Source organism: Diplotaxodon limnothrissa, linkage group LG19 (assembly GCF_057381915.1).
Source record: "Diplotaxodon limnothrissa isolate DT_005_m linkage group LG19, D_limnothrissa_male_GT1.1, whole genome shotgun sequence".
Classification (NCBI taxonomy): Eukaryota; Metazoa; Chordata; class Actinopteri; order Cichliformes; family Cichlidae; genus Diplotaxodon; species Diplotaxodon limnothrissa.
The window spans coordinates 16323987-16351615 of NC_140614.1; the positions used below are offsets into that span (position 1 = coordinate 16323987).

General features: G+C 39.9%; 3 protein-coding genes across 3 annotated transcripts; 1 reads left to right on the top strand and 2 right to left on the bottom strand.

Annotated features, from left to right (window-relative positions):
* Positions 1–418: 418 nt before the first annotated feature.
* Positions 419–14170, bottom strand: prorp (protein only RNase P catalytic subunit). Its single transcript, XM_085342999.1, has 10 exons — positions 13504–14170; positions 13287–13425; positions 12830–13064; positions 11988–12286; positions 11755–11802; positions 11533–11665; positions 4297–4407; positions 2335–2486; positions 709–907; positions 419–619 (listed from the first exon to the last, which is right to left on the bottom strand). Exons 1-10 carry the CDS (start codon positions 13907–13909, stop codon positions 488–490), a joined length of 1854 nt encoding a protein of 617 aa, XP_085199125.1. The 5' UTR covers positions 13910–14170; the 3' UTR covers positions 419–487.
* Positions 14171–14681: 511 nt separating this feature from the next.
* Positions 14682–21065, top strand: ppp2r3c (protein phosphatase 2, regulatory subunit B'', gamma). The gene is made up of 13 exons (XM_085342813.1): positions 14682–14837; positions 14978–15102; positions 15360–15464; positions 15555–15667; positions 16375–16472; positions 16837–16907; positions 17007–17139; positions 18816–18871; positions 19015–19090; positions 19276–19412; positions 20142–20279; positions 20398–20457; positions 20536–21065. Exons 1-13 carry the CDS (start codon positions 14771–14773, stop codon positions 20743–20745), a joined length of 1389 nt encoding a protein of 462 aa, XP_085198939.1. The 5' UTR covers positions 14682–14770; the 3' UTR covers positions 20746–21065.
* A 1096-nt stretch (positions 21066–22161) lies between these two features.
* On the bottom strand, positions 22162–27529 carry fam177a1a (family with sequence similarity 177 member A1a). Its single transcript, XM_085342789.1, has 5 exons — positions 27431–27529; positions 25774–25959; positions 25221–25287; positions 24782–24879; positions 22162–24689 (listed from the first exon to the last, which is right to left on the bottom strand). Exons 1-5 carry the CDS (start codon positions 27497–27499, stop codon positions 24465–24467), a joined length of 645 nt encoding a protein of 214 aa, XP_085198915.1. The 5' UTR covers positions 27500–27529; the 3' UTR covers positions 22162–24464.
* Between the last annotated feature and the right edge of the window lie 100 nt (positions 27530–27629).

Genomic DNA, 27629 nt, shown 5'->3' on the forward strand with positions numbered 1-27629 from the left:
ATTAAAGTTGTACTTCCTTAGATTTTTTTTCTTCTGGTTAATATTTTTAAAAGAAAGTGTTTGGGTTTTTGTATTTGGTTTATATTCTGAGTAAAAACCAAATTGTTCCAAGCAGGATATGAGATATTTATTTATTGTATTTCTGTGAATGGGGGACTGTGTATAAAAATAGCTGTAAATCCTAAGCAGTTAATGTAATAAGTCTGCACTTTGATCACATCTTAATTGTTTTATTTAAAGTCCAATGTCAGTGGATGCACATAGCCAAAATTTGAAAAATTACATTTGTTGTACATCTTGTTCAAATATCCATGGATCTGGCTGTACCTATTATCTAATATTTAATCATATTAAATTGAAATATGATTAAAACAGTACAGACACTGCAGTGATGGTAAATGTTTATTTACAGGTCCACAGTTTTATTAAAAGTCTTCAGTACCAGCATTTTTTTTAATATTCCAAACTGTAAAAAAAAAGACAGTCTTCAGAGCTTTTTGTTGAGACACAGCCAGTGTTGTGGTACTTCATAGGTGCTCCTGTCCTCTGTTTCATCATAAGGGATGTGCCATGAGTTTCCTCCTGAGGTTTGGACAATGGTGTCATAGCTGGGAATACTCTGGGAAAACACAAACGAAAACAGAGTTAATTTTGTGATGCTTCCTTCTTTGAGCCTTGACCCTCTCTTCTCATGGTCTCATTCTCCACCTGAAATCGGACCCTCCTGCCCGCTGTGACGTGCCCGTCCACCACCAGTTGGTGCCCTCTCTGCCACTTGAAGAAGAGCCGCTTGGTGGCTCCATCTGGCAGGCAGGCCTTGTGGTCCCTCATCAGGTCCCTGCTTACAAACCGACAGTGGTTCCCAGAGTGCAAAGTAGCGTACAACAGGAAGGGGTCATCCTCTGAACTGAAAAGCACAAAATGCAGAAAATAAGCAGAGCTCTACATCTGAATTCATAGTCTGTGTTATGGTTTCCTATATATGTCAGCCACCCAGATTGTGTTGCAGCACCCACAAACACATTTAAAGAGGATCTTTTGATTCTTGAATGATTTTTAATGACATTTTTTTTTCTTTTTTCTTTTTTTTTGCTTGTGTGCTGCCTTTTAAACAGGCAGGTATTACCATCAACTTAAACACATCACAAAACAAATAAATTTCTAAGGTGTTACATTTATCCATTTTCTGCTGCTTATTCGGGTCAAGAATAGTAACTCCCTCTCTTCAGCCACCTCCTCCAGCTATTTTGGAGGGACACCAAGGTGTTATCAACCCAGCCAACAGATTTAATCTCTCCAGAGGCTCCAGAGCCACAAGCTGTGGCTGTATAGACAGATTGCATTGTAGGTTTGCACAGTGCTTGTTGAGACAATGTCTTCAAGCCAAGACAGACATCACTTAAGCTTAAATGTAAAAACTCTGTTGGTCTGCATCTACTCACCATGCAGGAATGTCCCGCTTTGGCCTATTCCAGGACAAAGAAGGTCAGCAAGATAGTTTGAGAAGATGGTATTCAAGGAGCCATTTCTGCATCTGTGTGTGAATCAGTGAATCTTGCTACTAGCGAGCCTGAGACCAGCCGAAAGCAACAACTCTCAGTGCTAAATATGCAATGTTGCTCTAACATGACAAAGGAAAGCTAATGAAACATTTACAGTCCGTAAAGATGTTTTTTAAAACAATTTTCCATAATACAACAATTGTCTGTTTCCCCAGCAATGCCTTCCAGATCCTCCTGGGATCTTCCCAGGTCTGGATATCCTTCCAGTTGGATGTGCTGGAAAAAAAAAAAAACCCTCCAAAGCGAAGGCACGAGGGAGAAGCACCTCAACTGGTTCCTATTAACACAAAGGAGCAGCAGCACTACTCCAGGCTTCCCTCCGATCTCCAAGCCTGGCAGGCATTCTAGGGATAAAACTTCAGCTCTCTTCCTACCCTGACAGTCTGACACAATGCCCACATTTCTACTGACTCTACATCTGCCAGCCGACCTTATAATCCACCTTCGCATCATTGTGAATAAAGATCCCGAGACACCTCAACTCATTTGAGGCACAAACTCTCCCCCCCCAAACCAGAAGGAGCAATCGACCATTTTCATCCCGGCTGCTAACCACCCAGCGAATGCTGAAGGTAGCGCTCCAGTGAAACAAACAGATAATGCAACCGATTACTTTCATGAAGCAGTAAAAATAGTTACTGATTACCGTTTTACAGAGTAACTAGTAAACAGGAACATTCCCAGTACTGGTTTCCTGTCTATCCAATGGAACATATTTCATGCTGTTCTTTTTATATTATCGTTATCATTATTATTATCATAAGATGCTCACATATTGTCGGTAAAGAAACAGTGGGCCTTCTGCTGGATGAGGTTCATGTTGTTTCTGTCCCAGGATCTGGAGGGTCGCAGCATGTGTTTCCTTCCCAGCACCAGGACAGTCAGGCCCTGATGGTCGACGAGCTCTGACACCACCAGCAGCAGCTGAAACACACAAATATATGCCTTTCTTTATATTCACTTTCAAAACGAGAACATTAATAAATAAAAATAATTACTAAAATGATGGCTTGGATTTGGTCTACAATGCAAGCAGCTGATCCCACATGAGGGCAATGAGCTTTGGGGGGGGGGTTATATGTTTCACATTCGGAAAAGCTGGAAGTTATAAAAGACGTGTAGGTCCAGGAAGAGTCATTAAAGACATACAATATAAAAATTACATACATTTGGATGTACATACTCATACATTTTTACATATGTATAATTTATGTATTTATTTTCCTATGAGTGGGCCTACATAGGCTCATTGCCTCAATAAAAATGAAGTAAAATGTCTGTGTACTGCAGTAATGTTTACTTCTTTAAGCTCTACAAACAGACATCTAAAGAACTGGCAGCCACAGGACAAGATGCTTTGTTACTGGAAGCTTTATAGTTTCTATTTCTAGTCTGAGTAGCACTGACTAGTCATGGCTGAGCAAGCTTTAGATAACCAGACTAAAAAACAGGAACGCACTGGCTGAAATGCCAATTTAGGGTTTTATTTGCTCTTTTAAATGTTTCGACACTCAGAGTCGTCTACTCCCAAGTTAATTATAGTTAACACAATTAACTTCAATTGAATAGTTTTCTGCCTACAAATGGAAAACTATGAAGCCACATTCTCTGATTTCACTGGAACATTTTTAAACTTTTATCTGCAACTCGCCTTGCACGTGCTTGTCTTACAATAGCAATAAAATGAGAACATGAAAAATGAAAACTGCATGACTCCTGGCCTTTTATTTGCATCTATATTGGCTGACACTGTATACAAAAAACCAGGACATAACTACAAATAAATGAACACATAATTAACACAAACATTAATGCTGGCAATGCTGTCGGGTACTTGAGCAGGTTACGCTGCGGTCTCTACAAAGATCAATCTCACAAGTCTAAATAAGCTGTTTCTTTGTAAATATTTGTTGATATTTGCAGTCGGGAAAGAGCAGCCAAAGCTGCAGGCTGCTCACAAATATTTAACGATGTTTCCAACATTTCCAGTGTTTCTTATCTCAGCTTCACTGTCAGCAATGTCTCTCAAAACTATGTGTGAAAAATGTTGTTTATAAAACAGTTTCTGATGTTCAAGCTGCAAATACACAATGCACTGTTTATCTATTTGCAGCCATTCAGCTTGTTTCATCTCAGTGAGCTGATGGCATGTAAGCAGTCATCCAGAACTCTGAATAGTGAATTCAGCAGGTAATTCATATTGAAGCAGTACGGCTGTCCTCCAGTTTCCTTTGAATAATATGCTTGATGTAAATTTCGATCTCTTTTGCATTTATTTTCATAAATTATTTAACTTTCCCACAAACTAGATGACTAGATAGGGAAATAGGCTCATCAGTCTGTACTTTCCTTTGTCTTGCAGCCACATATGTGAGAAAATTGGGGCAGAATAAGCCATCACACACTCACATCCTGACAGACACATGTAGGCAGGCTGACAAGTACTCTCATTACTGTTAAAATCAGGTACTGGGCAGTTTTACGTGCATCTCCCACATGCATGCTCTAAAAAAAACAAATAAAAAAAAAAAACTACACACACACTGCAGGTTTACTCATTCTGTGACTGGCAGAAAAGCCCCTGAGTTGGACAGATATGCATGTAGGAAGAAACCACTAAAATCAAGACTGTGTAACTATGTGTGAGTGAGTGCGGATTTACACACAGGGTCTGCCCTGTGGGTAAATCTGCATCTCACACTTTTAATGCATGTACACCTGTGCATATTCTTACTGTCTCTGACTGCTTGCTTTTGTCCTTGTTGCTATTTGCAACATTAAGCCCATCTACAACCACATCAAAGGCTGGCTTCCTCTTCACAAACAACTTGAACCGCTGCAGCTCCTGAACAGACACACAAACAGAGAGGAAGAAGAATTATTATATGTAAAGAGAGCGATATGTAGGGAAATAACAGTCAGTGAGGAGTTTTTATAAAGAAAGTGATCCATGAATGAGCATGAGCAATTGTGGCTCCAAAACAACAACAACAACAACACAGGAGCCAAAAAGCGTCACAAACCAGTGGATGACATCGCAGTAGCTGCATCCATTGTTTATGTAAAGCCTATGTTATGTTCAGCAAAAAGCATAGTTGCCCTCTGTGCAATGTTTCCGATTGATAATTTGACCCGAGAGCACGGTTAATGTGCAGAAAACATCTGCAGAGGTTTCTAACAACATCATAGATGGTTAGTTTGCTACTGAGTCAAACAGCGTATCTGAGCTCCACCTGTGAGCTGATGGTTGGCTGATTTTCTCACCAACTGATCAAAGGCCTGCCAGTAATAAATCAAGCTGGACTTTCCTTCCCAGCAGGCAGATGGCAGAGTGCCAGCTAGTCCTCTGTGTTAACATAAAGTTTAATAGCATATTCAAATAACGCTTATCAATAATAGATAATCGTGTTTTGTTTTTACCTTTTAAGCTGCCTCAGACTAGTCAGACTAATATGTTAGCCCTTGGTGAGCCCTTATCTTTACTACACAGAAATCTAAGGACATCTGCAGCTGTTTTCATAACACCCAAAACATGCAGACCACAGGGGAGGTAAAAAGCTCCATCTATGCAGAATTTGTTCAATTTGCATTTCTTATAAATTTCACACCACATTTTATAATTTTTATGCACCACTCAGGTCAAAACTTGTAAAAACTCTGAGGCAGCTTTGTGCCATAACAGGAAAGCTGCTTTGAACCTGCATGGGAACCTGTCAGTGCTTTCAGTTTTCACCAACAGCAATATGGAAATAGGCTGCTGTGAATTCCCCTGGAGTGAATCGTGATTGCATCCACAGTATCATGAACGCACATTAAAATGAGTGTCTTTAATGTCACGATCTAGATTTTTTTTTAAACTGCCACATGCTCTTATTCATGCTCTTATTAATTTTGACTGCCTAAACACACCAGTCATACTCACTCATTCTGCAGCAATGTTTGATTAAGAAGAAAAGGAAGAAAGACAATAAACGAAAGCCGCAGACGAGCAAAGAATATGAGGAGAAGAAAAGAGAAAGACAAAGTCCAGCATAATTATCCAGGGACTTTCCAGAGCTGATATGTGAAACCAGCTCACTGTGCTGCTGTGGATTACACGACTACACACACACACACACACACACTCATAAAAAATGCATAAGCTTATAGTATCACTTAAGTGCCACCTTTATTACACAAAGCACAGTAGGGTACTGTAAACATATCCATTCCCACTGAGCTGTGTCGTGTGCACATAATTAACTCTATCAATTTCAGCTCAAACACTATTTAAAAAAAAACTTCCTGCTGAGTTTAGTTCATCTCACTTCTCAGTTATCTCACTTCTGACACTTGTCATCATTTCCCCCTTTACATTTTGATTGGAGTCTACATTTTATATCTGCTTATGCACCAAATAAATATTTAAGATTAAAAGAGCCGGTTTATGTTGACTGCGTTTTCAGCCAGCCACTGTGCTGCTGGACTGTGCAGCCACATTCTGCAAAGTCCAGCAGCACAGCTCTGCAGTAAAAGTCCAGACCATAGAGCCATGAACCAACAAAAGCAACAAAGGAGGCATTGAATTGTTCAGTAGTTGAAATACTATATGAGTACTAATGATGATGTGCCCCTGCACGAAGCAAACGATCTGCTTTTTCATAAAACACAGCCTAGACTGTGCTATTTCGCATTATGTTAAAGCGTACTATAGCCACAACACTTTATCAAACTTTTTGTCAAGTAGACAAAAATTTTGGACAAGTAGCCGCGCCAGAAAACAGATACAAAAACCGCATCCTCGTATATACGCTCATCTGCTAGTATTTTTTTTTTTGTAGGTACAGCGGTTCAACTGCTTGTTAACACAAATATCTAACCTGACAATCATAAGATACTCATTGCTTTTGGGGATGTAGAAAGGGCCAAGAAATTCAAATCATCAGAATGAGGAAGAAAGGTATTTGTGTGGATGGGATTTTCCCACACAATCATCTCGAGAGTTTACAGAGAATGATCCGAAAAAGAGAAAATATCCAGTAAGCTGCAGCTCTCTGGATAAAAATGACTTTTTAATGCCAGGGGTCAGAGGTCAAAATGAGCAGACTGTTGATAGGAAACAGCGGGAACAAAAAAAAACAACATTCATGACAACCAAGGAATACAGAAGAGCTTCTCTGAATCCACAGCATGTCAAACCTTGAAGCAGAAGGGCTGCAGCAGCAGAAGATCACACCAGATGACACTTCTGTCAGCAGACAGCAGGAAGCTGAGGCTATAATTAACACAGGCTCACCAAAACTGGACAACAGAAGACTGGAAAAACATTCCCTGTTCCGATAAGTCTTGATTTCCAACGGTAGGATCAAAATAGGGCACGAACAACATGAAAGCATGGATCCATCCTGCCCTGTCAAAGGTTTAGGCCAGTGGTTGTAGTGTAATGATTTGGGGGATATTTTCTCAACACAATTTTGGCCCCTTAGTTCCATCTGAGCATTATTTAAACACCACAGCCTACTTGAGTATTAAAGCTGGATGTAAAGCTGACAAATCTGCATCCCCTGTGCAACCCTGTTGTGGAAAAAGGGAGAATTCAGGCAGTTCTAAATGCAAAAGGGGCACTAGAAAGGTGTAGTTACTTAGGTAGCCCCGTAGTACTAACCAAGTTAGTACTAGGTTAGTATTATCATGTTCCATTAATCACTAAAAAACCCCTGCTCTGCACCAGCTTATGTAATCAGAATAAGCTAATGTGGTGACCTCACCAGGTTAAAAGAGACCCACCTCTCACACTGAAAAGTCTGACTTTAGGCTCAGTACATGTCAAACTCATAACTGAGTGGTGGCCAGAAGCTTAAACACAAATGAGCAAACCAAAAATTGCTCCTACAGCGAGGCTCTGCATTAAAATCATGCTAATGTTAATATTGTTTTAAAATAAAAACAGGATTAGTGCATTCAGAGTTTATTCACAGCGACTCTCTCTGTGGATAAAGGGATGTGTTGTTGCATTCTCTGCTCTAATAGTCAATCTTTGACCTCTGCTATCTAAACATATATGAGTGCTATTTGAAAAGTAAACAGACACTTTGTTTTTTTCACTAGTTATCACCAAACAAAGACCGAAACAAACTGCCGCCTTTCTTCCCCTTTGTGCTGATGCCCTTCTTCTACCCCTTTTCCTTCCTTCACAAGTTGCTTAACTCTCCTCTGAAGCACTCTGTTTGCCCTTGAAATAAACTGCCTTAAATGGGGAATTAACAAAGCTCATTTAAACTGTCTGTCTGCTCAGCAGGAGGTAGCTGTGGGCTACGTTCACATGGCCGTCCGCATGCTGGAAATTCCCTTAATTGAACCAACTATAACTGAGCCAGATAAAGACACAAGAACATGTGCAAAGCGAGCCCTATTTTAATAATTTAAATACCGGTATGTCATATTATTAACCACACATTGCCGGTGTTGCCCAGTTGTTGTTTTTTAAATAAACTTCATTTTATGTTTACTTTAATTGCATTATTAAAAAAGGAGTACATTCCAATCCAATGAAAAGCTTGTACCTTGGCTCTCGACACAGACGCTGCACATATGCATGCACAGCAAATAAGGCTCTTACAACACAGCCATAATTCAGCGTTTTAAGCTTGTTTGTAAGTGCACTGCTGTCTGTCTGCTGCTGTCTGTCTACATATTTGCAGTCACATAAAGAATCCAGCTGAACGCATGTAAATGATCTCATTTTCATTTCATGTTACTTGGAAAATTCACGAAGCAGAAAAAAAGCCAAACATTCCCCTTAAACAAATAAATTCATGGGAAACGGGATCATTTACTTTGTTGCCAAGAAACTCACGTACATACACAACATCAAGCTACAAGCACAAAGACAGCGAGGAAATGTCCATGCAGGCTACGTTCACAGGTAACAAAGTCCACCTATTTCCTCTGAAGCTCACAAATACACCCTTCATTTGTTTAGTTCATGTGAAAATTGAGTGGAAATTTTAAATAGTTAAATCACCTTGCTCTGAATTGGGTGGGTGTTTGCAAAAACCACAACCTCTGTTATTTTCCTGTTTCTTCAATTTAATCAATTAGCTAAAGTAAACTTAATTAGCTGTGTAAATATGTAAATCATCTTTGCAACTTCCACTGAAATAAAGAGGAAGACTGACCTTGTGGCCAACCCACATGACTTACTTTTGTACAGAAGGCCTTTGTCAGCCATCCAATTCATGGTCACCAGTGGGCTGGAGCCTATCCCAGCAGCCATATGGCTAGAGGCAGGGTACACAGTAATTGCCCATAGGTGTAAATGTGAATGTGTCTCTGTGCTAGCCCTGCAGCAGACTGGCGACACGTCTAGCATGTACCCTGCCTCTTGCCTTGCTTATCCAGCAAGACAAATCTCATTCTGCATGTATTCCATGAACATGAATTGGTAGTAAAAGAGTCTGCGTGCAAACTGGTCTGTTTCACTGCAAATAGTTCAGCTTCTGCACAATTTAAGCAAACAACATATAATATGTTAATTAGTGAACTTTAGAGGTGCTGGCTGGGTCTCAGTGAAGTTCACTGCCGGCTCACAGTCGTTTAAATCATCTTGTTTAATCTCTAGTTCACTCTGCAGACAAAAGTAGCCCACATATGATATTTCTGGCTTACATGTGACTCATATCTGGTTTTTCACAACAGCATGAACAGCGCAAACCACATGGAATCTGATCTTTTGTGTTCTATTTTGGGTCATTTTCATATGAGCCTACATCTGATAAAAATTAGTTGGTTTTTTTTTTTTTTGCGCAATGCAATCTCATGCAACTTTTGTCCCTCACCTGACCTAAAGTACTGTGCACAAGTCTTGGGGCACTTCTTATTATAGAGAAAGCAACAGTGAGTAAAAGCTGGTGGAGGCTTCATCATAATTTGGTGCTGCATTATAGCAAAACTGATGAAATTATGCAGTAAAGTACCATGAATTTTTGATTCACTGGCAATACTATCTGGAAAGTGTTCGATTGGCAAGAGCTTCGTTTTTAAGTATTGCAATGAATGCAAACACGCATCCTGAAATCTCTCCACATTGTGACAGATGCAAAACTGCTGAAGCCTCACTGATCCACATGTACTGGTCTTGTCCCAGTCTTGTTCAGTTTTGGACAGAGGTTTTCCATACCCTGTCCAGGATTCTCAATGAGACGCCGCCCCCTTGTCCCCTTCTTATTCTGTTTGGCATCAGTGGGAATGAGGCGTTTCTACTGGCCTCTAAAAGACAGGTGCTATCATTCTGTTCGGTGTTAGCCAGGAGGGATATTCTACTGAGGCGGCAGGATGTGGCCCCTCCCAGTTACAAACAGTGATTACATGACCTCATGTCATGTCTAAAACTGGAAAAAAAATGGGTTTTTGTTTTCTTTTTTTTGTTATTTTCCTTTTTTCTTTTTTTTTAAAATCTTTTAGAGCAAAGTGTATGGGCTAATTTGTGGTCCGATCAAAAATCAACTGGCTTTTCCTGCACATTAAGAGTAAATGTTCACTTTAACAGTCTTTGTGCTTGCTTCTGTGGTGCAGAATGGCCTTTGCGATGTATTTTTTATTGTCTGGAGTCTGATTTTGTCCAAATTTACAGGATAAAGCCAAAAAAACTGCTGTGATTTAAGTTTTGCATAATCTAACGTAATTCTTATCTATAAATCAGAAATTGAAAGTACAGCTTCCAGATGACTGGCTGTCCCATTAACATTAAAAAAAAAAAAAAACTGCAAAGGCCAGAAAACCACAAAGGATGTGGTGATAACAGAACTGTATCCTCCTCTGATTTTTAATAGTTAACCACAGAGTCATATACCCCAGCTTAGGGAAATAATCAATAAAGTCTTGGAACCAGGGGGACAAACAGCTGCCTCACTGCACCTAAGAATGTCTATAAAACTTGAAACACAGATCTATTCTTTTGACCAGCTCAGACTCTGCCAGCTTGATGTGCCAGCCGGTGTAACAATGACGCCATCTAGCAAAAGACAGCAAGAAAACAGCTGAGAAACTAGTGCGCCATAAAAATCTAGTTTCAATATTTTACTTTACTTTTCAAACATCTACATGAATGAACTGTTATTATTTTTTTAATTAGAAAAAAGAAAACATCAATGGGGGTCATAATTTATCACGCATAACAGAAGTGTTGCAGATCTAAATTAGAAACTGCGGTAAAATGAAACCAGTATAACTGTTTTATAAGGTGTTATAGGTGCGCAACTGCAAAAAACACACCATTGTGCCCCAAAGATAAGTGGTTGCTAGGCAACATGACACCATTCACAAACACTCACACAGATTTTGTGTATTGTGGTAATATTAGCATTTTCTACTTTTCTACTAAAAAAAACTAGGAAAAGGAAGAAAAGAGTAGAAAAGAAAATATGAGCAAATGTAAAAGAAAAACAGAGTAAAGCGACCAAAAGGAAACAAAAACAGCAAAGCTGAGGTGGAGGAACGTAACAGGTCAAAGGAGACAAAGGGAAAAAAGGAAAGAAAGGAAACATTATTAAGAAAAAAAAATTTAGGTTTGTATTAAGTTTTTAAAACATACTTGTGTCTCTTTATGTTAAATTACGTGAATGCTTAATTCACGGGTTGAGATAATGGCATTAAAAATACTGGAGTGGTTAACCTATCTTTGCAGCCTTATTTACAGAGTCTACACAGACCTTTGTGGAATATGAAAGGAACAACCACAAACAAAACGAAATGCCTCTCTGATCACACCCCCTCCCCCCACATTAAATCACTCTAACTGGCAGTAGCACTACTCCTCCTAGTGGTGACGGGGTGTACAAAGAAAAATCTCATCTCCCTCTTACAGGATGTTTGAATGTTCTTTTTTCGGGCTGCTTCTTTATGTTTACAGCTGTTTGTTTGTCACTTAAATATAACAATAAATAATAATAAATTAAAGTTCAAGGTCCCTGTGTGTATGTGTGCGTTTTACCTCTGGAGTTGTCTTGGTGAAAACATCTTGTCCCTCAATGATGTCTGTCATCACTCTGTCTTTAAGCTGCTGGTACTCCTCAGCAGTCAGCTGGATGGACTCCAGCTCAGACCCACAACTCCTACATACTCCCCTGAACACATGCACACACATATATATGTTTAAATGACACACACTATCATAATGGAGGTACGTACATACATCAGAAGTGGTTTTTATTACTTTGGGGTGGCGGTCGTCCAGCTGCCTGTCCATTCCTGTCCTGTCAGGCTGATTTTGGGAAGGAGCACAAGGAGAATATACACTAGAGTGATTATGTTCACATGTTGAGGTTTGCCGTTAATACACGTCACATTGAAAATAAATGCAGGGGAGCAAAGCTTTAAAAAAAAAAAATCACATTTTAAGAAACAGGATTTGTTTTGCATGCATGTGCTTCCCTATCACGGTCCTACCTCTCAAACCAGCTTTTGATGCTGCTGGCGAGGCTCTGCTGAGGGTAGATCTGGTTGTTCCTCATGTGCAGCAGAATTCCCAGGTGCCTCTCCTGCTGTTCAGCCTGTGACATGGCACTCGTTCCCTCTTCTCCTTCCTTTTTCCCTGCCACTTTAAACAGAGTCTCCCATGTCTCCTGGTGAGGACTCAGTCCATTGTCAATTAGCTCATCATAAAGAGCCCAGGCAGTGCTTGTGTCACCGTGCTGCATTGCCGCTGCGATGACGTCGCCATAGTTGCGTGGTGATGGACTAAAAGTCTGTTAGTAAATAAAATCAGGTGATAATTATGGAGGAAAAGAAAGCTTCACCTGTGAGCTCGCTCACATTTGAAACAACCTGAAATATAGAAAACTACCTCACTAATATCACGAAATCAACCATCGTCATCTGCAGATGATAAATGACAACAACCTTTGAATCAAGGTGCTTTACGTTCTAAGGTAAAGACCCTACAATAACACAAAGAAAACAGAGAAAATCACAAAAGTATAGAACCCCCCCACGAGCAAGCTGGTTCAGGTTTGTTCAGGTTGAGAAAGTTTACGATTGAACATTTATAAGTTTATCAGAACTGAACAGAAGCATGGCTAATTGGTTTGTATAGACAAACAGGAAAAAAAGGAGTGAAAAAGTGTAAGAAATTAATTTTAAGCCTCAGAAAAACAACTTTTAGGTTAATATTTAGCTTAGCAAATGACAAACACACGTAATGAATTCTGGCCTAAACTAAAAGTGCATTTTTTTCCTCACTGAAATACTTTTCATAAGTTTAATTTTCTCCTAAAAAAAAAACTGCTTACTTTCTTGAGCTCCTGCAGGATGTTGAGAGCCTCCCTCCACCTCGCCGTCCGGCTGAAGGCTTTGATAAAAAGACTGGAAGCTCCTGTGTCCAGAGAGGGGAAACTTCCCCGCATGATGTCATAGACGTCAAACACCTCAGCGTCATGGCCGCTGCTCACACACAGCGTCAGGTATCGCAGTAGCAGCTCGTAGGACAGTGTGCCAGTCTCCGTGGCTACAAAAGTCAGCAGGGACCTGAAGAGGAGGATTTTAAATTAAAGTAACATGGAGCTTTTTCAGTCCTTTAATGCTCTCACTGCAGCATTCTGGATTAAATGAAGGATTTTCAGGAAGCTTTTAGAACAGCGACTGATCTAAAATGCCTTTAAGGTTCCTCACAGCTCCACTGGAAGTCATCCAGAGTCAGTATCTGTTTAATCACCGTAGGGCAAATTAAATCTTTCATTTAACTCTTACTTGGCAACATCCAGCTCGCCCCCAGAGGTGAAGAGAGCTGTCATCATTTGGATTTCAAAGCGAGGTGGATTTCCCTGAGACTCCTTCAGCTTCTTCCACTCATTGGAAGGGAGCGGTCGCTCAGGAGGCTGCAGCCTTCCTGTAAAACATCCAAATAGTCATCCAAACACATCATGAGCTGTTAAATATCTGAAGAGAGGTGGTGATGCATGCTCACCTGCTCCCCTATCTGACCTACGTTCAGGCTCCTCTTCATCCTTATACTCACAGACCAGAGGCGCCCTCCTCCTCAGTATATCCGCCGTCCTCTTTGCCGTTCCAGCAGCAAACACAGATTTATGGATCCTCTGCCGGGGAGCAGACCTCTTATCTCCTCCTCCATTCACTGTACCATCCTCTTCACCGCTTCTGATGGTGCTGTTTCTAACCCCACCCTGCCCTTTAGTTTGTCCACTGCTGCTTCTGTGTGTCCGTCTGACACCCAGGGTGAGGCTGGGCTCTCTGCTGCACACAGAGAGAACCCAGGGAGGCTGTAATGTGGAGAAAGCTGGACGTCCATGTTGGAAAAAGAGCTGCGAGGACTTTAGAGATGTTCTGACTTTCAGTATGAAGGTAGAGCCCATGTTTGGATGATTATAGCGAATGATTTATGAGCACAGCAGCTGTAATCCCACTTTAAATTTAAACTGTTTTATTTCTCATACACAAACTAAGCACACAGCTGACACATGACGTGAATTACATGAGCCTGCAGGTGACACCAGAAGCTCACCTTCCTGTTTCTACGCGTCCTTCAAAGGCTCTCTCGCGCTCTCGTTTCGTCCATAAATCTGAATAACTACAAATACAGCGCCTGAGGAACTCATTCAGCTCATATCCCTCTACAAAACACACCAGCAAGAAGGCATGGATGGAGTCGCACACCTGACGTCATCAACATTAGACAACGTCGTTTGTGAGGTATCAGGTTTTTCAAAATAAAAAAGGAAATGTCATCACCCATTGATCATGAGAATAATTTGTTATATATTTTATAGTTAAATATTTATTTAACTTTTACATTTATTTTATTTACATGTAGCTTTTGTATCATATTATGTCCAGATAATTTTCAAGAACATAGGCGATGTGCAGAGCTGGAGTAAATGCAGAGTGATAGAGTTAATAGTGATAATGAGCCATACTGTGGAGATATGAGATTAAATCGGCATAAGTATTGAGTCTCTCCTTGTTTGCGATGGCGATGAACGGGTTGAAGTCAGGCAGTAGTCGCTGTGTGGACTAACAGGGAGCAGGTTGAAGAGGTGGAAATTCATTTCTTTCTCGTTACTCTTTTATTTTGAAAAGCACCGACCGGAAAAAAGTTCCCTTTACAGCTATTAGCTTGATGTTGTTTGGGTAGCACGGCTATTTTTTTTTACTACAAGTGGAGATTCGTTATTAAAATGAAGAAATCTCACTGTTAGCTTGTCTCCGGAGCAGAGATGGCTACCGAACAGCAGCCTAACTGGGCGGATATTCTTAAGAGGAGGTTAGCAAACTCCAAAAGAGGTAAAACAATGTAAACTGTGTTTAGCTGGCTAAGTTGAATGTACACTATCGATTTGTAATCAGTTAACTAATAAGAGTGTTCTTTTGCCGGATAGTTAATATTTAAGTTGGTTTTTATATTGTGTTTTTCTCCGGCAAAGACGAGAAGAGCGAAGAGGAAAATAAATCAGAAGAAACGGAGCTTTTCTCCAAATATTACACCGAGTGGAAAGGAGGAAGCAACAGCGGCAGCTCCTACAAGACCATCCCACGGTTCTACTACAGGGTATCAAATCAGTTCAATACATATGAAATCTGTAAAAGTCAAACAAAAACCTTAGTTTTGGAACTATTTTCTTTCCAATGTCTACATACGCCATCCAGAAGCAAACGTTACAGTTCACACACAGTTGTATTCAGACCTTTACATCCAGTCAATTTAATCATTTAATTAGTGGTAAGAGAGGAAAGTGTGATGCTAATTATTTAACTTGTGCGTAGTTGCTTGGACATGGCCACTAGATGTTGGGTTTTTTTCTGCAGCTGCCAGCAGAAGATGAAGTATTGCTTCAGAAATTAAGAGAGGAATCCAGAGCTGTCTTTCTCCAGAGGAAGAGCAGAGAGCTGCTTGATAATGAGGAACTGCAGGTAAAACGCACACAAATATATCATTGCTTCTTCTGCAGGTAAAGCAACACAAACTTTGTTTTTTCTTATGTTTCCTTTTATTTTCTGCAGAATTTGTGGTTTCTGCTCGATAAGCACCAGGTGCCTCCACTGACTGGAGAAGAGGCCATGATCAACTATGAAGCGTACCTGGAGGTGGGGGAAAAGGCTGGGAGCAAGTGCAAGTGAGTGATAACAAGTTCTCAACCCTAAAATTCATTTAAGTCTGTATTACACTGCTGGACGTATTCAGTCTAATTGTTAGATATTGATCACAGAGGATGTTGAATCAGTAAAAAGCATTTCCCTTAGGCTTGATCAACAGCATATCAAAACACCTATGGGAAATGTAGTTAGTAGTAGTAATAGTTAGTAGTCTATGCTCCCATCAAAGTTTAAGTCATGTGGGTCTAAGTGCACGCAGATTGTGCATGTATTATTAGGCAATTCTAGAGCTAATACATGTAAACAATCACTGACCCTCCAGGTATTTATCAGGCCCAAAACCCATGTAGGTGTCCCTCCAGGGTGTGCATCAGCCACTCTGGTCAATCTTGATAACCTTAACCCAATCACTGTTTCATTTAAATGTCTGCCCTATCAACTTTTGGTGCTACATTATATGTCTATCACGGTGTCCATGGGTAATTGGTCCTTAAGAAACAGCTACCTCATCTAACGAAGGCAGCAGGCATCCAAATGACTGAACTTGGGAAAATTTGTGATGAAAAATAAGAATACGGGACTCTTTCGAAGGAAGAGTGACCTTTAATGTGAGCGCGCTCAGAGCCTGAAGCAGAAAGATTGTGTTAAGCGAAAACAGATTTTGACGTGAAGCCATTAATATGTTTGAGTAAAGTTTTAATTGTTTTCTTTTCTTTCTTACTTTCAGAAAATTCTTCACAGCCAGAGTTTACGCCAAGCTGCTGCACAGTGACCCTTACGGGCGGATCTCCATCATGCAGTTCTTCAACTATGTCATGAGGAAAGGTTTGGACCTTTTTTCCTCTGCTTTGTTTCCACAGAGCCTCCTAAACAATATACCGTAAATTCTTTTCACCAACCACCTATCCAAGATGAGGATATAACACAAAATGCAATCAAACATCCATAGTACTAATGCTTGTTTCTGTTACTCTGTGCCATAGAAAATAAACTGGTGCAAATTTGCTATTGAAACTATGCTTTAAGTTACTGAAAGGAAAAAAAAAAGATTTTAGGTTTAGATTGTTTCTTTTGTGTTTTTCACCACTGTAACTATCCTGTTGCGGGCTCAGAAATACTACAATAATATTGCAAATTAAAAAGTTTTCACTTACCCTTCTGTTTTCTGTTCCTTCTCATCTACATCCAGTGTGGCTGCATCAGACCCGGATAGGCCTGAGTCTGTATGATGTGGCTGGACAGGGGTACCTCAGAGAGTCGGTAAGTTCAGCTCAAGTGACTTTAAAACAAAACAAAATAGTTTTATCTCAAGTGAAAATATAAATGCAGCAAAATGGTAATTCTTCTGATTCTTTGTAGGATCTAGAAAATTACATCCTGGAGCTGATCCCCACTCTGCCTCAGCTGGACGGCTTGGAGAAGTCCTTCTACTCTTTCTACGTCTGCACCGCTGTCCGCAAGTTCTTCTTCTTCCTCGACCCACTCCGAACAGGTGAGAGTAAACCCCATAAGAACGTGGCATATTACCATGCAAGTCAAGTCAAGTGGCTTTAATGTCATTTAAGCCATGTGCAGTGGTACAGTACACAACATTCCTCCAAGACCATGGTGCTACATATGACATATAACAGACACTTGCATGAACCAGGACAAGTGCTGAAAGATTATAGAGCAAGACAGAGTTGGTTTGCTAAACCTGAAATAAGGAAAACTCTGGATTTAAGTCTGAGTAACTCTCTGAGCCTAACCTGCTTGCTTGGCAGGATTTCTTTCTGCCTCCTCCCCTCCAGCTGTATCTGCAGCAGCTGACTCATTTCCTCCATTTATGCATCAGTGATTAATGTCTTTTGTTTAACATTTATAATCAATCTGTCATCTGGAAATGAAAAGAAAATATTATTATCTCCTCAGAATAAAATCTGTAGGCTGCTGTAACGCAGCCGTTAGGTTTGCAGTCAGTTTCCCTGCACTGAAACATTTGCCTTACATTACTGTAAAAAACAGTGTTTAAATAAAACTGCTCTGTGTGATGCTTTAGGTATGTAAAAGTCTGTGATCTGTCATTTGTCAGGGTGGGGTCACTGTCACAGTCACACTGAGAAGAAAATGCCTGTCACAGATGGAATTTTTATTTTATACCAGTCATCTTACAGCTCATTAATTATATAAGATCAGCTGAAGTTTAATCTCAGTTTAAAGTAAAAATTTGTTAACCCTAAATTTCTGAAACCAGAGCCTGATGGTCACTGTAAGGACTAACTTATTGCAGCTTTGCAGTTATTACAATAATAATTACAATACGCAAGACATAAGGAAAAATAATCATTTTGATCTTTATATGGAGCTATTTGTCATGGTCCTGTCACATCAACACCCTGGTTAAGAAAGCCCGTCAGCGTCTCTTCTTCCTCAGAAGACTTAGAGACTTCCATCTGCCACTGAAGGTGCTCAAGAACTTCTACTCCTGCACCATCGAGAGCGTCCTGACGTCAAACATCTGCACCTGGTTTGGGAACAGCACCAAGCAGGACAGACGAGATCTGCAAAGGGTGGTGCGCTCGGCAGAACGCATCATTCAATCAGAGCTCCCTGACCTGCTGTCCATCTACACAAAGCGGTGCAAGTCCAAAGCTAGGAAGATTATGATGGACCTCTCCCATCCCAACAATGGACTCACTGTTGAGGTCTGGGAAGCGCTTCCGCTCCCTTAAGGCCAAAACAGAGAGAATGAAGAGGAGCTTCTTCCCCCAGACTATTCGGGCCCTGAACCAGGTGTAGCACTGGAGTCTCCCAAACACGTCACTATAAGACTGGACTCTCACACACGTCACCACACGCACCACCACACATTTCCTATAATTCCTATAATTTATAATCCTTATCTTTATAATCTCTTCTGCTATTTGCACATTCTTTACTGTAAATTCCTAAGTTAATTTGTAAATTTTTAATTTTTAGTAAATTGTAAATATTGTAAAACTTTTCTTCTGTCATTTAATGGTCGGGCATTGTACAGCTACAAGCATTTCACCCCCATGTCATACTGTGTATGGTTGTGTGTGTGTGACAAATAAAATTTGAATTTGAATTTTTTGTGGAGGTGTTGGTTTTTTGGTTTGGTGGGTTTTTTGTTGTTGTTTTGTTTTAAGTTATCTTACTTTTCTCCAGGAAAGATTAAAATCCAAGACATCCTGGCCTGCAGTTTTCTGGATGACTTATTGGAGGTATTTTTTATTTATTTATTTTTCCTTGCTTGATCACACACAGTCTGTTATAGGATGCCAATAACAATAGGATGTTCACATTGAACCCTAAGCAACTCTTCCTCTTATTGATATCATCCTTTTTCTCCTTTCTCTGTCACCAGCTGAGAGACGAGGAGTTGTCTAAGGAGAGTCAGGACTCCAACTGGTTCTCGGCCCCGTCGGCTCTCCGAGTCTATGGTGAGATAACATCTGGACACATCTGCACAGCAGGATACCGGTGGTAATTGTATTCCTCTGTATTTAGAGGAATGTTGGTGAAAGTCCCAATTTTGGGTCAGTGAAGTTGGAGTGCTCTGTGTGGCATGTGTCTGTGTATCAGTGCCCTGTACTGTTGCTTACATCTGTGTTTTTAAATTGTGCAGGCCAGTACCTGAACCTGGATAAGGACCACAACGGCATGTTGAGCAAAGAGGAGCTTTCACGTTACGGCACGGCCACACTCACCTCTGTGTTTTTGGATAGAGTCTTTCAGGAGTGCCTTACCTACGAGGGTGAAATGGTACGGTCCATAACATTAACCGCTGGAGTATTGACTGCTGTGGCAGAGATGTTTTTGGTGGTGAGATCAGGTGACTGTGAGGACTTTCTCACACATCTTCAAGCAAACAGATTTAATCCTGAGCTGCTGACTGAGTGAACTCTGTGTGATCTCCTCAGGCAGCTAACACACATGCACGTCTAAAAGCAGTCGCTATAAATCTACTATACTGGCCACGGCTCCCATGTTTAAATGCCTAACTTTACATTAAAATAAGCATATTTACAGCCTCTATAGGTCTGTAAATACTTTACAGGGATGATTAACGCTTTAAAACTTTGTACCTCTTTTCCTCATTACCTCAGTTGTTATAGAGCTGAAGATTCACTGCATCAAATTGAAGCTGGGCTTATTCACATGCTGTTTTTATTCTTTGGCTCTCGTTACTGAACTGGACCTATTTTGTGCTGTGGTTCCTTTTTGAATCATTTTAAATGCACTGATGAATAATTTGCCTCACTGTGCAGTTTACTGTATTAACAGACTATCCAAGTATTTTATTAGTTTGCTATTTAGCACTAATCAGCAAATATCTAACCAGACTGGCTAAGCAGTAGCTCATAACTTCACTCCACCCTCTTGTCCAAATATGGCTCCAAAAACCAACGTGTTACTTCCCAAAACATCATTCCTGTGGTTTAAATATTTCAATATTTGTCTGACATGAATGTTTCTCCTTCTCTTTTCCAGGACTATAAGACCTATTTAGACTTTGTTTTGGCTCTGGAGAACAGGAAGGAGCCAGCAGCTTTACAGTACATCTTTAAACTTTTGGACATGGAGAATCAAGGACACCTCAACGTCTTCTCCCTCAACTACTTCTTTAGGGTATCGGCTACACACGCTTCCGTGAAACGAAATCAAAAGGATTGATTCAGCAGTTTGTTTGTTTTTTTTCATTCAGTCTTTCTTGATCATTTTTCAGCAGTTTTTTTTTTCTCTTCAGGCCATTCAGGAACAGATCAAGCTGCACGGACAGGAGCCGGTCTCCTTCCAGGATGTAAAGGTACATACAGACAAACAGCACCTTATGTGGCCGTAATGGCCGTGGGCGATATTTTTGAACATTTAATTCTCTCTTTAGGATGAGATCTTTGACATGGTGAAGCCTAAAGACCCCTTCAAGATCACACTGCAGGACCTGGTGAACAGCTGTCAGGGCGACACAGTGGTCAGCATCCTGATTGACCTCAACGGTTTCTGGACCTATGAGAACAGAGAAGTGCTGGTCGCCAACGACAGTGACAGCGGCGGGGTTGGCGGGAGCAGCATGGCTGACTTTGACGATACATGAAGATGTTTCGGGGTTGAAACGTAAAGAGAATTTGATGTTTTACTCCCAAAAAATGGCAGGACATTGACCCTTCTCACCCGCACACATGTGAAGGCCTCGAAGGCTGGAAGACTCTGAAGGAAAAAGGAGGAATGTGCAAATGCTGATCTTTGTGTAAATACTGATCTTTTCTCCTACCTGTGAAATCTAGGTGGGTTTACTACGAAGGTAATTCAATATAGCTTTCTTCATCTGGTCCTGTGAGGAAGCTGCTGCTTCTTCTTCCTCACAAAATTTAAAATGTTCAAATGGGAATAAAATTGAATAGGAGTAAATTTAAAAAATCAAAAGGAAATATTATAAAATGGTAAATAAGCACAGCTTTACTAACACCTGGTAATAATTTGTTCTCTTTAATTGACAGTTAATTTACATCGAGTAGCTTGTTTACATTTAATTTTGGCATCCTCCGTTAAAGACCTGCTGGCTCATTAAATTAGCTTCGTAGTAACTCCCTCTGATTTACATGTGGGCTCTTTTTTTGTTTTTACTGGATTTCCTTTGTACGTTTTGTGAAAAATGCTCCTTTAAATTTCTACTTTAAATTATGATTTTCTTTAGAACTAATGTTTTTGTAAATTTTTGTAAAATTAAACATTAAATGATAAATGGACCCCTTTTCCCTTCAGAACTGCCGTAATTCTCTGTGGTGTAGATTCAACAAGATGCTGGAAACATTCCATGCTGACATGACAGCATCACACAGTTGCTGCATATTTGTCGTGATGTTAACCATGAATTAATCACAATTTCTTTTTTTCAAAGCTGAGTTCAATGTTATTCGTCACACCCAGGCCTGATTACAAATTACCTGTTAATTTGACAAATATAACCTGTCTGACAAAATGAAGTATGGCTTTAGAGAAAATATTCTGTGGCCGGCCGAGACAAAAGAACTTTTACAGTCCTGTTACATCTGGTTTGCTGTAATTGATGAAACAAGAAAATCTTGAATGCTCAGCCATCAGTTCATGCTCTGAAGCTCAAGCGCACTCAGATTATGTGGCATGACAGTGATCTGAAACAGACCAGCAAGCCCACCTCTGACTGACTCAAAAACCCAAAATAAGAAATATGGAGTGACCCAATCATAATCTGGGTTTAAATAAGAATGAGATTATTAGAGATTACCTTAAACAGGCTGTTTAAAAACCTTCTAATGTGTCTGAAATGCCAGTTACACGAACACTTGATTGCAGTTCTTGCCAAGAGTGGCAGAACTAGTGATCAGGTTTAGGTGACAATTACTTTTTCACACAGGCACAGGGATAGTTCTTCACAGCACTGTCTATAAAAGAAGAAATAAGTCACACTGTACAATTTTCAAAACAAAACACCCTTTTGATTATTTAAAGATTTTATTTACACACAGAATATAGAAATATAAAGATTCATTAAAAGCTTCACTTTAAATCAGAAAATATTTTGCATATGTTACCCTGCTTTACATAGTGAAAAAACATCCTCTATACTTAGTGAAAGACATTTAACTGCAAAGTGTACACATCTTTTGCTATGATACGCTGGCATTTCATTGGAGTCTGCTTGTGGACCGATTCTGACTATAAGCGCTGCTACTCTGCAAACTGAGATCTGAAGCCTGCCATCACACGTCACAGCCAAAGAGAAGATTAAAACAATTTCTAAGAGGCTTAGACTGGCACAAGCAAGGACATTCAAAGATTGAAGTATACACGAGCCACTGTTCACACCAGCGTAGAGCATCAGTTAGTGCTAGAGTCAGATTTAACTGTCGGAAGGTTTTAGATTTTATGTAAAGAGGCTGTAAATAACATCAAAATAGAAACGCAGCTGATTACTGTGACATCTCAAGAAAGGGAAGCAGCTGACTTCATCTTTAAGCAGCACAGAAATAATGAATGAAACATTAGGGCATGGGGAAATGTAACACTCAAACAAGCTGTTCAGAAATTAATAAATGTGCATCAGGTCAATAAATAACTAAACATCACAGTTATGGAGGCCACAGGTGAAACATTGTGGACGATGGAGAGCTTAAATATATTAAAACACTTGTAAGTAGTAAAGATTTTTGGATGAAAGAAATTGGTTAGGTCCACGCAGGAGATTTGGACGATTTGTTCATAGCTGGGACCTGATTCTTTTTTAATTTAGCTTTTAGGCATTTAAATCTTTGTCTTTAGCACACACCTCCAAGCCTGTGGTGCATGAGTTTCATGAACAATGTGACAGCAATGAGTAAAGAAAAGATGCAAGGAAGTAATTGGCGGGATCCAAAATGAGGCATTGTTAGACAGATGAGAAGAAGAAAATATATCTGTTTTACTCTAAGACATTGAAAATTCCACTTTTAAAAAACGTTTTTGCCCATGATGACCTGATTTGGGTTTTTCCATTTGGGTCCATAATCTGTCTGGCTGCCTATATGTGAACAGCGCAGGTGCCTCCTTAAAGGGCCAGTTTACCCCCAAATCATTTGGATTACTCCTCTGATCTGTCTGGCTTTTTATAAATTGCTCTGTTTAAGACTGTAGAAATGTCTTCCTTCTCTTTTATATAAAGAACTAAAACGACGCTCCTCTCATGATGATCAAATCACAAAAACATTAAAAACCCAGGATGAAATGCAAGCCGTTTCATTTAGGAACTCTTTTTCTTTGTACTTTCTACATTCGCCAGTGAAAATAACAGTGCAGCTGAGCTCAGCCAGCTTGGTACTGCTCAGCTGAGAGCATTTACATTTCACGCTATCTTGAGCCTCTGGTCACGGGTAACTGGAGAGTTATGGTTGGCGGTTCAGCAGTAACGTCAGAGAGGCAGACATCTTTGCATCAGATACCTCGAAAATTGGGCATCTCACACCAAAACAACACAGGTGTGTAAACAGAGCTATGTGCACAAATTTGACGTTTTTTATTTTTACACCGAGCATCTTTTATGAATCAAAACACCGCGGCAGGAAAGATCAAGTATGAATAAGGTAAGCATGCAAAGGTGAAGGGTCACGATTCACTCATAAACATCTAAGAGACTGATTAACAGACTATATAACATGTACTGAAACGCTTTAGTCTTCATTTTGTAACTACTTCTAACCTTGAAAACCCAAAATATTAATACACAGTCCTATAAGAATAAGTTAATATATAAGGTCTATCGGTTTGTCTTCTATAAACATGTTAAGGCTTTTTCTGAAGCCTGACCAGAGATGACAGTGCAGCAAAGACAGGCTGAACTGGATAAGAGTGCAAAACTACTCAATCTCTTCATTGGCATATCAGTGAGGCAACAACTATAACATAACATGTTTCTGTTTAGCAGAGGGGGTAGGACCAACTCTCTTATTTTTGTCCAGTTCTGGATGGATTTTCACACCAGTCTGTAATTAATAATTGACTGTTGCCTTGAGGATCTACTTCATCATTTTAAAGTGAGCTGAACCTAGACCCTGTTTAACAGCCTAAGTACATATATCAGTCCCTGCCATACACAGATATACATTCACAAGTCAGGCTAGTGCAGCCATCTCCAGCCCTTTTTATGTTTCCCTGCACTCCAAGATCTTCCTTTATAAAATAAAAAAAAAAATGTAAAAAAATAACAAAACTATTAGTTTACATAGCTGGGTAGATTAACGGGTTGTCAGCTAACAGAAGTGTGTGTGTGTTTTGGAGGTTTCTGTCTGCCACCGTCACTCTTCAGGAGGGGAGAGGAGACGGGACTCTGTTGGGGTCTTGGTTGCTGAGAGGAGGCTCAGGCTCGAGCTCGAAGCTGATGTTAACAAAGGAGGCCGGAGACACCTCAGGCTGCTCCACCGTAGCCAGACGAGGAGCTGTGGGATCGCCCCGCTTGCCTCTCTGTTGCTCCCCAAACCGATGCTCCGCCTCCTCTGCCAGACGATTCTCCTCCTCCTCTTCCTCCTCCTGCAGGAAAGCAACAGTGAGCCAGATTAATGTTAATGTTTTTGCTCCTCCGTTTGAGTAAGCAGCTTTTAAGCTGTGACATGGTGTTGTACCTCTTTCTTTATACGGTAGTACTCATCTATGGCATACTGGTACTTAGGTGTAGTGATGCCAAAGAGAGAGGCCAGTTTCTCTCCCATGTAGTCACATACTGCAAAAAAAACAAAACAAAACCAAAAAACCCACAAATTAGAGACATCTTCTAAACACTTAAAAAATGTTTAAAATACAATAATTATAAAACAATTTGTGAAATATGCATTTCATTTCAGGTTTTCTAAAGTATTTATAACATTTCCTGATATTCCCACTTCAAAAAGCTATTTTTAAAACTCCCTGAAAGGCTCTAAAGAGCCTTAATGTAGCGATGACACCAGGCAAACCTTCTAGCTTCCTTTTTTTACTTTTATTTAAATTTCTCTGGTATTAGAATGTATTTTCAACCTGCAACGGCTGGTGTTTTATGAGTAATTTTACAATGTAGAGTTTTACCTGATACAGTGGAGGTGGCCATCCTCCACATTTGGAACCAGAAGTAAGGACCCCAGGTCAGTTTGGACTAAAACGGGCAAGTGGACATGAGATATGATTAAAAAATAAATAAATCTCAAGAAGCATGTTGAAACATTTTAAAACTGCACGTATTATGTGTATCAGTGTTTCAGGTGCATCTTTTTCTTCTTGGACTATATTAGTATTCACAAGTCATAACAATCTGTACAGTATCTCATACTGGGCCTTCCAACTGAGTTCATCCTCTGACTGGAACAAACAATATTAGCTGAATTTCCCTTCAATATAAGCTCAACTTTCTTCCTCTTTTATATTTGGAAACACAAAGAAGTATAAAGAAACACTGCAGTTCCAAATGACTGAAACATAATATAGTTGCTCAGTTTTGTATCTTAACCTGCTGGTCTACTGTGTTCACCAGGAAGCTGTACACTTCAGCTGTGGGACTTAAAAACTCAAACTACGGGCTCAAAAATCCTTGAAAAACCTAATTGATTGTTGTTATTCGACTCTTGCTGTGCCAATAGCATACCGGGTCTACAGAAATAACTTCTTTCTTTGCAGTCTGCTCCTCTTCCTCCTCTTCATCAGTGCTGTACTCCTCCATGGTCTCTCCATTGGCAAAGTAAATGGTTCTGCGAGGAACCTTCACCTTCCTTGGCGTTCCCACGGGGTCCCCCATCTCCACAGTATCAAATTCTGCTTCCCCTCCTGTACTCTGGTGATAATTTGAAACTGTATGATATTTTTAATAAAACACATATATAAGTCAATAAAGAATTGATAGGCTGCCAAGGGATTCCCATGATGCATTGAGTTTTTCCTTTCCAGTCACCTTTCTCACTCACTATGTATTAATAGACCTCTCTGCATCGAATCATATCTGTTATTAACCTCTGTCTCTCTTCCACAGCATGTCTTTTATCCTGTCTTCCTTCTCTCACCCCAACCGGTCGCAGCAGATGGCCGCCCCTCCCTGAGCCTGGTTCTGCCGGAGGTTTCTTCCTGTTAAAAGGGAGTTTTTCCTTCCCACTGTCGCCAAAGTGCTTGCTCATAGGGGGTCATATGATTGTTGGGTTTTTCTCTGTATCTATGAAGCGCCTTGAGGCGACTTATGTTGTGATTTGGCGCTATATAAATAAAATTGAATTGAATTGAATTGAATAGAAGAATTTACAGAAGTAAAAGCTTTTATTAGAGTAGAAAATGCTCAATTTCAGGCCTAATGTAAAAAACAGGTAGCAGATCAGTTCATAAAGTAGGATTGAGGCCTGGAATTTGATTTAAAAGTAATTTATATAATTTTAAAATGTATTTTATATCCAACAGGTAGCCAGTGAAGGATGATAGTGATGTGACCATTTTGCTGCTAGTGGTACTGGTACATTTGGACTACCTCCAAATTCTTCAACTTGACCTCAAATCAACAGTTGAAATGTGGACAAAGATGGAGAATGACACCCAAACCACATATAAACTGGGTTCGGAATGGGAATAGCCCTCCCAAAGCTCTGACCTAAACTCCTTGAAACTTTGGGAACAATGTTTAAAAGCCAGGTCTGTGCCAAGAAACCAACCAATTTAAATGAACTCTACTAATTTTTCCAAGATGAGTGGTCAAATATCCAACAAATTATGCAAGAAGCTTGTTTATGACTAACAAAAGCATCTGGTCAAGGTGCAACTTACTAAGGGACATTTAACCAAACATTAGTGGGGATGTCATGATGCATGCTCAATCATCCAGGTAAGGAAATCCCAAAAAGCTGATTCTGTGATTCTGAGACTGAAGAAGTCACTTGGATGAGTATCGAAAACGATACGTCCAGATGAACAGAATCACATTTTTGGGATTAGTGGGGATGTATGTAAAAATATTGACAACAATATCAGTATCTTCTTTTCCTAAAATCCAGCACTCATCGGGCTTTAAATTGCTGTTTATATAAAACCCTTACAGGTACAAAAATAAAAGTGGTCTAATGTGTTTTTCTAAGAGCTGACTGCACACAAAATACAACTCGCGACATCAAAGTACTGGTTAGAGAGTTTAAGTGACTTCAGTTGCTTTGTTTTTGTTGCCCGTTAGCTTCGTTGCTAAGGAAGTAGTTAACTATTAATACTACAAATCTTTATATGAGCTGTCACATAAAGAGAAAATAGTAAACATTTTAATAGCATCAACTAACCTTTTCAGTTTCCATAGTTTGTCCCAATGTAACATTGACATTCGCCAAATACAACGACAAATCTGCCATTACACCTACTTACACCTCACCGTGTTTCTGAGGGCTACTTCCTATTATCGTCAGGAAGAACAAATTTCCTTTCTGATTGCTTCATAATAAATGTTTTACAACATTAAAGGTACATTTTAATTGTTCTTCT

What these genes read in the sequence shown, in the direction of transcription:
- prorp (XM_085342999.1), bottom strand. Translation starts at nt 13,909, where the DNA reads ATGGGCTCTACCTTCATACTGAAAGTCAGAACATCTCTAAAGTCCTCG. An exon ending in GGCGAGCTGGATGTTGCCAA is followed by an intron (nt 13,065 to 13,286) that starts GTAAGAGTTAAA and finishes CCTCCTCTTCAG; the next exon opens with GTCCCTGCTGACTTTTGTAG. An exon ending in TGGACGACCGCCACCCCAAA is followed by an intron (nt 11,666 to 11,754) that starts GTAATAAAAACC and finishes GCATGTGTTCAG; the next exon opens with GGGAGTATGTAGGAGTTGTG.
- ppp2r3c (XM_085342813.1), top strand. Translation starts at nt 14,771, where the DNA reads ATGGCTACCGAACAGCAGCCTAACTGGGCGGATATTCTTAAGAGGAGG. An exon ending in GTTAGCAAACTCCAAAAGAG is followed by an intron (nt 14,838 to 14,977) that starts GTAAAACAATGT and finishes TCTCCGGCAAAG; the next exon opens with ACGAGAAGAGCGAAGAGGAA. An exon ending in TTACCTACGAGGGTGAAATG is followed by an intron (nt 19,413 to 20,141) that starts GTACGGTCCATA and finishes TCTCTTTTCCAG; the next exon opens with GACTATAAGACCTATTTAGA.
- fam177a1a (XM_085342789.1), bottom strand. Translation starts at nt 27,499, where the DNA reads ATGGCAGATTTGTCGTTGTATTTGGCGAATGTCAATGTTACATTGGGA. An exon ending in AAACTATGGAAACTGAAAAG is followed by an intron (nt 25,960 to 27,430) that starts GTTAGTTGATGC and finishes AATTATCACCAG; the next exon opens with AGTACAGGAGGGGAAGCAGA. An exon ending in GGCCACCTCCACTGTATCAG is followed by an intron (nt 24,880 to 25,220) that starts GTAAAACTCTAC and finishes TTTTTTTTGCAG; the next exon opens with TATGTGACTACATGGGAGAG.